Source organism: Triticum aestivum, chromosome 2B (assembly GCF_018294505.1).
Source record: "Triticum aestivum cultivar Chinese Spring chromosome 2B, IWGSC CS RefSeq v2.1, whole genome shotgun sequence".
Classification (NCBI taxonomy): domain Eukaryota; kingdom Viridiplantae; phylum Streptophyta; class Magnoliopsida; order Poales; family Poaceae; genus Triticum; species Triticum aestivum.
The window spans coordinates 83,251,981-83,261,829 of NC_057798.1; the positions used below are offsets into that span (position 1 = coordinate 83,251,981).

Genomic DNA, 9,849 nt, shown 5'->3' on the forward strand with positions numbered 1-9,849 from the left:
TGTGATGCCATTGTTGGGCTTCCATTCCTTGAAGAGGCTCTTGATTGCTTCAGAGAAGTTGGTCTGTTCCCTTTTGTCATTGACAAGGAGCATTGGAATGAAGAGCTTCTGTTGCAGTTCTAGGCTACTCTGCACATTAGAGGCTACAACAGGGATCCAAAGACTTGGGTCCTTGAGTGGATGACAGGTGACGTGCATCATGAAGCCAAAGCTCGGGACATCATTGAGCTAACCTCCTGCCCACTCCTGGTGATCTGTATGAGCCAGGTTGCCAGCCATATGAACGTGAACTACAGAGCATCTTTCAGAAGCCCGAGCTGAACATGAGTCAAATGCTTAGTATGATGAAGCCATTGCCCATTGATGCTAAATATCCCAAGGAGTTCTTTTTCAAAGACCTCGAGTACTTGCCCCACGCTATCTATCACATTTTGAGGCATACTCTGTGGCCTATCAAGGGGTATTCACCTGACGCCAAGCTTGAAGACACCATGAAGACTTTGGTCTTCTACATCATCAATGGCATCAGATTCAACACGCAAGATTTCTTCATTCGTTAGTTGGCCGCATCTGGAATTGATCTATTTAGCCTCAAGTTCTATGCTCCATGGGTCATGCGGCTCATTAAGCTTCACTCCTCCATCAACTATCAGGCTTCAGCACGTAACCATGTTGTGTTTTTGCCTGATGTTGATATGTCATATGAAGCCATCTACGCTAAGCCTACCAAGAAGCCACTCCATGAATACAATGTTGAGTTTCAAAACTTCACTCAGCCAATTGAAGGTATTCACGTGCCCAATGCTCCTGCTCCTGCTGGTCCCCTTGCTGGACAACTTTGACTGCTGCATCGTGCCAAACTAATGCAACAGCCAGCACGGTTGCTCAAAGGCCTCAGAAGCGTGCTCGTGTCCTGAATGACAGAGAGCTTCTTGTCTCACTTCACCAGAAGCAGGATAGGCATCATGACTGGCCGAAGCGCCAGATGCAAAGTCTGCTCATTGACGGTCAATCGCATTCGCAATCTGGCAACCAAAAATTCATTTGTTGCCATGAAGCATGTCGGCGGTCCTGGAAGAGCCTTACACTGCTCTGTTCTGAAGACGATCTCCAAGCAGATGGCCTTACTGAACGATTCAAATTTGACTCCAGGCCACCACAATCTACAAGTTGGCGTCCAACTCCATCACTTGAAGATTTAGACTATTCATCTTCGGCTCCCACTGTGGTTGCTCGGGTCATAGATGAAGAGGATGACGCCACTTCACCAGCGTTGGCTTCACTACATCACGATTCTGCACCAGGCCCCTCTACACCGCCCAACTCCAGCATCGACCCTACTGCACCAACATCTCCTCCGACTGGGAATGAGTAGATGCTCTATGTCGTCAAACCTTTTTGGTCCTTGCTGACAAAAGGGGGAGAAACATATGAGTTAATAATCTTCAAGCGGGTCCATATGGGTCGGGTGCTTGTTTTTGCCAAGTTCTTACAACTCTCGTTCTTGAAACTGTTGGTTTTTGAGTTGTAACATGTAAACTTGATGGTCATCTGCTACTTTTGTTGCTACCTTATGATGCGATGATAAATCCCGCATGAAGTCATTCTTCAGACGCCCATTTCTCATTATGCATATCATTATCTTCATTACGTTCATATATGCATGATGAATTGTCTTCATGGTTGAAGAAGATCTCCACAAAGCAAAAACTGCCATGTGCATTTGCATTCAAAGCCAAACTACTTGTATGCACATCTTCAGGGGGAGCCTCTTTTAACCTATGAAGACAATCCCTGTGTACTTAAACTTTCACATACTTTTATCTCCATTGAAAACTTCAACCAGCTTGTCATCAATCACCAAAAAGGGGGAGATTGTAAGTGCATCTAGTGCCACCCCTAGTTGGTTTTGGAGTATTGACGACAAACATGGTTGAGGGACTAATGTGTTTGTGAGAATTGCAGGATAATACAGGTAGTAGTCCCTCATTGATTTGGTTTATCTACCAGAGATGTCCCCTAAAAATGTATGAAGACAATGAAGACAATGGTGGTTCGTGAAGACATTCACGTTGAAGATAATGATGATGAAGATATTCACTTGAAGACTATGGAGTGTGAAGACATAGTTTCTTTCGTAGTTTCCGTTTCTTCTTTCTTGAGTCATAGGAACCACCATAGTGTTAAGTGGGGTCCAACTGAACAAAGTAAGATGACTGAAGTGATGCTCAATAAAAATCCTATGTCTTTGAGCAAAGACAGTGAGAGCAAATCTTACCCAGAGTTGGATGAGTCAGCTTTGCTTGTAGCCCAAGCCAAGCTGCCACGTGTGTTTGAAATAAGACTGTTGGACACGTGTCGGTTCCATAGTGACCCAGCGTCATTTCGTACATATCAGGTCAGGTTGCCCCTAGCTATAAATAGCCCACCCCCTACACCATAAATTGGTGGCTGCTCGGAGTTAGTGCACGGCTTTTGTCGTTTGAGAGCAACCCACCTCCAAAGCCTTTGAGAGAGATCCTTGCAAGGACAAAGCCCAAAACACCCAGAGCCAAAGAGTGTTAGGCATCCCTGAAGTCTTTCTGTCAGCTTGACCTGAAGACTTGTTACACTTGAGGACTGTGCATCCTCCAGCCGGTTAGGCGTCACGTTCCGAGGATCCAAGAGTCATTGTGGATTGCCGATGAACGGAGTCTGTGAAGGTTTGAAAGTCTATCTTGAAGACTTACCAAAGTGATTGGGCGAGGACTGGGTGTCCTTAGCTCAAGGGGAATAAGGTGAAGACACAGTCTTCTGAGTTCAATCTCAGCCTCCCTAACCAGACATATAGTTGTCACAACAACTGGAACTGGTCTACCAAATCCTTGTCTTCGCCAAGCTATTGGTTCTATCTGCTACCTTCCTTACCTTTCATTTTGCCTTCGTGAAGTCATTGCTTGCTTGCCTGATCTATTTGACTTCACTGTGTGAAGACTTCTAACTGTTTAACTTCATACCGTCTTCCATTCTGATCCTTTCTACCTAGCCGTTGTTAGTCTTCGTGCTTTCACTATATTGCTTGTTTGACTATTGCTTATCTAGTGTAGTTTATCTTCCGCTGCATATCATATAGATTCAGATTAATAGTTTCTCTTCAAAGACCTCGTGTTTTGAAGATTTTCATAAAAATTGCCTATTCACCCCCCTCTAGTCGATAACTAGCACTTCCATACCTACTATGCCATGCTGACGCACCAGCGCCGCTACCAGATCCAGCAGCATATCCGGGCGAGGGAAGCCGCGCGCGCCGCCCGCATCACTGCCAAGCTGCCTCCGGACTCGCCGGGGCCAGAGGAGGAGGAGCAGCCAGGGGAAGAGGAAGAGGAGGAGGAGATGGCTCCGATGGAGGTGGAGGAGGCAGAGGAGCCAGACCAGCAGGTGTCGGCATTCAACATGGAGCAGGCGGAGGCGGAGTTCGCCGTCGCCCAGTCCGACGAGATGGACGAGTCGCAGGCCATCCTGGAGTCCATCCAGGATGAGGCCTGTGTGGGGCCAACCAAGCGTTCCTCCGGCGGGAGCAGGCGGAGACCGACACGGAGATAGAGGCGAAGGAGGCCGGAGCGGAGCAGCCGGAGCTGTAGCTGCTGCCCATGCTGCCGGAGCCGGGCACGGAGATCGTGGTGATCTCTGACGAGGAGTAGCGATGATCGACGTAATACATAGGTTCTATTTCCTTTTTATGTCATTGTATGGATATAAGAATCGAGTATGAGATGTCCGGATACAACAAATAAAATTTGAGGTGTGCCCAGTCACTGCCCGCGGATGCGCCCGGACGCGTCCGCGAGCGTTTAAGGGACCGGATTTGCCATATGTGGCTGTAGATACTCTTACATTAGCGGCAATTGCAAGCACTTGCATGGCGCGTGGCGGTTCGCCGTGCAGCCCCTGCTAGTTTATGATAAAGGTGCAAAAGAAGTACTCACTTCTCTGAGTTCAATTCCTGGACCAACAAATAAATATTAGTATGCAATTTGTGTATAAAATTATAATGACAAATAAGCATATTGAAATTAAAAGCTAGTAATAACAATGAATTAGCATCTCAAAAACATAATAACAGAGTAATTGCTAGTCAAAGGTTGTCCTAGTGAAACCTAATGCATACAATATATTGTTGATGTACATGGGACATGATCAATTCTCGTCGTCGGTGTGTCAAAAGATGTTGGTGCGGATAAGGTCATTGTTGTAGTTTGTCGATCGCTGTCTTGATCGCTTTGAGATTTTTTTTCCTCGCTTAGGCATAGCTTTTGTCTTATATGACTTTGCTACTTGTCGGCGTGTTTATGTGTGTATGTGTTGATGTCGGCTGTGTGCATCTCAAGTATGCAGAGGCCGGGTGTGCGCTCATTGTGTTTGTATCTTCTTGATGCTCTATTCTGAATCAATAAAAATCACCATTTGTCAAAAAAATTGGGACATGATCACTGATATTATCCATGAGAGAGAAAGGATACAAGTATAGCAGAACTGGGCCGGATCAGTTGCAATCCAAATTGCACATAAGTCAGCTCCCAGGTAGATCCCTCACCCAACATGCGGCATATGGAAACCACTCTCTTATGTCGTTGTAGAAGCTTTCCACCTTTCCCAAATAACGGATCTTTGAGCTATTCAAATGGTAGGCTGTTATTGTACAGTGGCGGTCATCATAAAACAAGACAATTTCCTTATAAGGATGAAATCCAAAACAGTGGAAAAGAGGAGAGCTGCGTTCATGTGCTCTAGGCCTGCCTGTGGTGTCAATAGCATTTTCATCATCTGAGTCCCAACTAAAAACATCCTTCACTAGAGTGCCATTCTCGTCATCTAGGCGCATAATGTTGACTATATTCTTGGTCATACACATTGGATCATGTAAGGTCCATGGTTCGTGATGAACATCATTCCAAAAATATTTTTTGACGGCAAACTGAAGGTTGATTTCATTCCTTAGCACCCAATCCATCTGACCACTCGATTCATCTAGGAACCAAATTTCACATGTGCATTGTTCATGGATCAATGTACAGTACACCCCTTTCTCTGATTTTCCTAGATAAGGCTCTCCCTCGTTTCCTTTTGGCAGCTTAATTACCTGGTACCTATCATTCAACAAATTTATTCTGCAAAAAAAATTTAAATCATCCACCTCTCTTAAAAAAATATTATGAACCCAAATTATCTATCTTTGTCAATTAAAAAAACATAAATCCTATGTATGGTGTATGAGGTGTGATCAGTTAGGGTATACCTCAACATAAAACCTTCTTCACAACGAACGTAGAGCGCTCCGTGCCAATACGCGGAGTGGTAAAGGAAGGCGCCATGATCAGTTTTCAGGTCGGCAACGGTTCCCGCGGCTTCTCCTTCTCGCGTGTATGACTTTTCCGTCCAACATCTGGTTTTTGACGAGAAGACGTCGATGATGAATGGCGACGGTGGCCATTCCATTGCCGAGACGTCGGGTCCATGGCCGCAGTCATGTTTTGCGATGTGCCCTATGGAAAGCTCGCTGGGAATATGAGGGATCAAGGCCACCTCGTAGTGCGGCGAGACGGTGGGATCATAGACGAGGTATTGGTTACGCTCGATGTCTTTACAGCTTGTGCAGCCCGGCACCGTGCACGGCGGCGGGTACGCGGGGAACCGCACGGACTGCCGCGTCGCGGGGTTGACCACGTGGTCATCAAGCAGGAGCAAGCCGTTGCAGCAGTCCAAGAGAGACCACACGTACCACGGCTCCATGTCGGCGTCGATGTAGTCGAACCTGGTGATGATGCTGCGCCCCGTGGTGGGACGGCAGAAGAGGAGTGGGTCTCTCGGGTCGCCCGTCGTGAAGATGACGGCGTCCAGTGAGAGCGGGAGCAGATCCGCACGCAGCAGGCGGTGACTGTCGACGGCAGCGCGCCACGCCGTGCAGACGCAACGGGAGGCGGCGAGGCTGCGTGGCGGGAGGTGGCGGAGGATGTCGGCGAGCGCGTCGTCGCATAGCTTGTCCATGTCTGACCGTAACGTACGTACGTACGTACGTCGTCGGTAGGTTGCTTCGCGTGGCTAGAGATCGATCGACACAATGAACTAGGGTTTTGTTAGTTTTTTTAGGGATTTGTTAGTTATTATTAGTAGTAGCGAGCGATTCGGAAGGCAACACGCGTGAATGCTCCGGACTCGTACACGGCGTGGCTCAAATGACTCGGCGCGCACAGGGACGTGATCTTTTTTTTTTTGAGGGAACACAAGGACGTGAGATCTTATATGACTATTCTTCCCTCACCGTCGCGGACTTTTTGCGAAAAAGCCCCTGTGATTTTTCTTATTCAAGTCGCAATCAAGTCAACCCGAACCGATGCAAGCAGAAAAAAGAAAACCAACCGCACGACCCACGACCTTGTCCCCAATCCCATCTTCCACCTCCAGCGCGCCGCCACCCTTGCCATGCCGCCGCGCGCCTCCTACCCTACCGGCGCTCCCCCCCTATCCCAAGTGCCCCCACCCCCGCGCCCACCCACCGTCGATGACACTCGACGTTGTGGCCGTTGCCGGCTCTCCCCATCTCTGCTACCACGGCGCCTCGGCGCCGCCGGGACTCCTTCCCACTGCTTCCACCTCGGCAATGGTTCCCCCAACCCCATCGGCTTCGCCATCCCGGCGCACTCCACCACCCGTTGGACCGGTCCGCCTGGCTCCCGGGGCGAACATCGCCGCAACCCTGCTATCGCTTCCCACCACAGCCGCTGGCCTCCTCCACCTGTGCGCCACTCCCCGCCTCCCCCTTGACACGCTGCGTGTTCTCCAGCCTCCGGCTAGCTGTGACGTGAGGTGAGCTTGGTTGCTTGGCAAAATGTGTGCAGGCCATATTGCTTCAGAGATTGGGAGTCAAAAACTTGCAGCTACAGGCTGTAGCTCTTCGGATGAGACGGGAGTAGATGAGAAGATCAGATCCTAATAGACCATGGCAAGGATTACTGGAAGCCGTGGATGATTTTGTACATCACTTCTTTAGTAGTTTGGTCATATTGATTGATGTGGGAGATGGGCGTACAACTTTTTTCAGACTGACAAATGGATGTATGTAAGGCTTTGCTGTTAGTAATTTTGCACCATCCTTACTACTGAATATCAGTCCCCGCATCCTGAATAAGAGAACAGTTTGGGAAGCTCTCCATAATCATCGATGGCTGCAAGATATTGCTGGCATGGCGAGGTCCATCCGAATGAACAGGTTCAGCTGGGCACCTTATGGACAGTTCTCAACTATTTTCAACTTGACGATGCTAGACCGGATGTATTCCAATGTTCTGGTGGCGCGCGTTGTGTTGGTCATATTCGTGTCCTTCTGTACTGGATACCTCACTCAGCTTTGCCTATCTAGCCCGAGTTCCTCTTCACGGCAATGCTTACTAAGTTTGTTGTGTGAAATTTAGAGGAGTTATATCTGAATAAAGGACTCACTATCCGGCTAGATGTTCCATTGGATGCCCTTGCAAGAAGTATTGTTGTGGTGGGTACAGCGTCACGGCCCCTCCCGCATCAACAATCTGGTGGTTCATATGCAAAGCCCCTCTTGCCTATATGTAAGCGGGCCTCCGATTCCACCGGGGTCTTACGGTCTCATAGAGGGGGGAGAACTACCTAACTAAAGAAGAATAGTGCTCTTTATAAATAAGAGTAGGCATGGAGAGCTTTTTGCGGGGAAACTTGCAAGTCAAGTTTGGGGGGTTCTTTAATTATTTCTCTATTTTTTATTACTTAATTTGAGAATAAAAAAACATTCTAATGAATTTTATTCTTCTTCTTCGGATTCAAAATAGAAGAATAAAAATATCAAACTTAACCTATAAATAACTAGTATCTCAAAAACCAAATAAAAGGCTTTCTTTTAAGCTTGTTAATGGAATTCCACAGGAGTCAAGCGCTAGCAAAGAAGAATTGAAAATCAGTCGCTTCCCTTCTGGACTCAAGTCAGCAGAAGAGTGAACTTCATATTAATAGGTAAATCCTATAATCGACCCCCTTCTTTCTTTTTTATTCAAAGACACAAAAGCAAGCACAGTACAAAGAGATTGGACTCTCGGATGAGACTAAGCAGCTACCGTTCCGACGCGCACCTGACCCTATCTTGATTCAAACCGAAAACCCTCTCTAAGGTGGAGCCTAGTTGAAGCTGTCATTCAAAGAATAAATGGGAATCCAAATCCACTTTTAGGGATATAGATGAAGTCTCACTCAGTAAAGAGAGTTGTAGATTCATAGAAGAGGATCAGAGTACGCGCGCTACAAAAGACACAACATCAATGTATGTTGACACAAAAATTCAAATCAAAATTCAAAACATCGCTCGAGATACATCCCCTATTTGGCTCATCCATTAAGGACGTGTTTAGATGGGTGCGTCGCACCTTTCTCGCACCCGAGGTGCAAACTCCAACGTGTTTGTTTTCCTGCGCGACCCTCTCCGCCAGGCCCGTAAAATGCAAAAGAGGCCCTCTCAGCCAGGCTGAGTGAAACGCGAGAATCAGGCGTATCCCGCAGCCAGGCTCGTACATGCATCCTTCGCCCTTTCATTTCTCTATCTCTCACGCTTCAGATCCCATCGAGCACACCAACCCACCGCCGCGGCCGCCGTCTGAGCCCCCTCATCCGCCACCGGTGCGGACTCCCTCGCCGAAGATCGAATCCGCCGGTGTTCCTCCACGCCCGCGTCAAGGGCTCACCACCCTATTTCAACATCATCGGGATCCGCCGCCGCCGAACAACGCCGATGGCCAGGTCCGAGCTCGCCACGCCGCCCGCCACACATCAAGATGAAGAGGGGGGAGGGGGCACCTGCATGTCGCGGCCGACAACTAGCGTCGTCTTGCTATCTCCACCGCCGAAATCTCCTCCTAGTTGTCGTCTCCCACTTCACTACCATCTAATTGTAAGATTGGAGAAAATGTTTTGATTGTTTTGGTTCAGATTTCACCATTCTTGTTTTTTCTCTCCATAAATGGTCCAGATTCAGTTGGAATGCTTAAAATTGAAAGAGAAAAGTTCATGGAACGAATCTCAAACACATCCTACCAAACAACATCTATTGTATATAGCGTCTCTCATGCATCCATACAATACAGTCCACCAAACACACATCTTAACTCATCTTTGCATCAACTCAACCAGGCCAAGCTCGCCCAGGATCCCTCATGCGATGTAGTCTATAGTCACCCAGGCAACCAAACACGCCCTACATGTTTTTGTGTCAATGCACTAAATGTTTTTTCTAGATTGTTTTCAATATTTTTGAATGTGCAACAGGGGACCGGTGCACCAGATGCATCCCCTGTTTGGCTCACCCGAGCCCTTGATCAAAGGAGGGAAGATACATCTATGGAGGAGGCTTTGGGGAGCTTTTTGAATACATGTCAAACATTTTTCAAACACACGTTGAACAATTTTTTGAATGGTACGAAACTTTGTTTAAATGTCACAAACATATTTTTGAAACGAGTGAATTTTTTTAAATGTGAAGTAATTTTTCTAATGGAAAAATTAATTTTAAAAATTTGTGCGAACATTGTTTTACATTGTATGAACATTTGTAAATACAATCATTTTTTCTTGCATGTAGTCCCTCCGTCCCGAAATTATTGTCGCGCGCCCAGTACAATCGTGTTTTTACAAAAAAAGCCTTGTGCTTTCAAAGCTCTCACAAACAAGCTCCGCGTCCTTCTTCCTCCTCCGCCCGTCGCCCGACGTCGCCACGGCCAGCCCCCGTCGCCCGCACGTCGCCGCAGCCAGCCGCCAGTCGCCTGAGCAGGTACTGCGTCGCCGACTAGCCCGCCCAGG

General features: G+C 47.6%; 1 protein-coding gene across 1 annotated transcript; it reads right to left on the minus strand.

Annotated features, from left to right (window-relative positions):
* Positions 1–4,220: 4,220 nt before the first annotated feature.
* LOC123040558 (uncharacterized) lies at positions 4,221–6,097 on the minus strand. Its single transcript, XM_044463367.1, has 2 exons — positions 5,276–6,097; positions 4,221–5,147 (listed from the first exon to the last, which is right to left on the minus strand). The coding sequence occupies exons 1-2, from the start codon at positions 6,022–6,024 to the stop codon at positions 4,550–4,552; spliced, it is 1,347 nt and encodes a 448-aa protein (XP_044319302.1). The 5' UTR covers positions 6,025–6,097; the 3' UTR covers positions 4,221–4,549.
* Between the last annotated feature and the right edge of the window lie 3,752 nt (positions 6,098–9,849).

Bases quoted from the DNA above. Each gene is read 5' to 3' on its own strand.
- LOC123040558 (XM_044463367.1), bottom strand. From the start codon at position 6,024: ATGGACAAGCTATGCGACGACGCGCTCGCCGACATCCTCCGCCACCTC. The intron at 5,148-5,275 runs GTATACCCTAAC...TTTTTTTTGCAG, and splicing joins GAAGAAGGTTTTATGTTGAG to AATAAATTTGTTGAATGATA.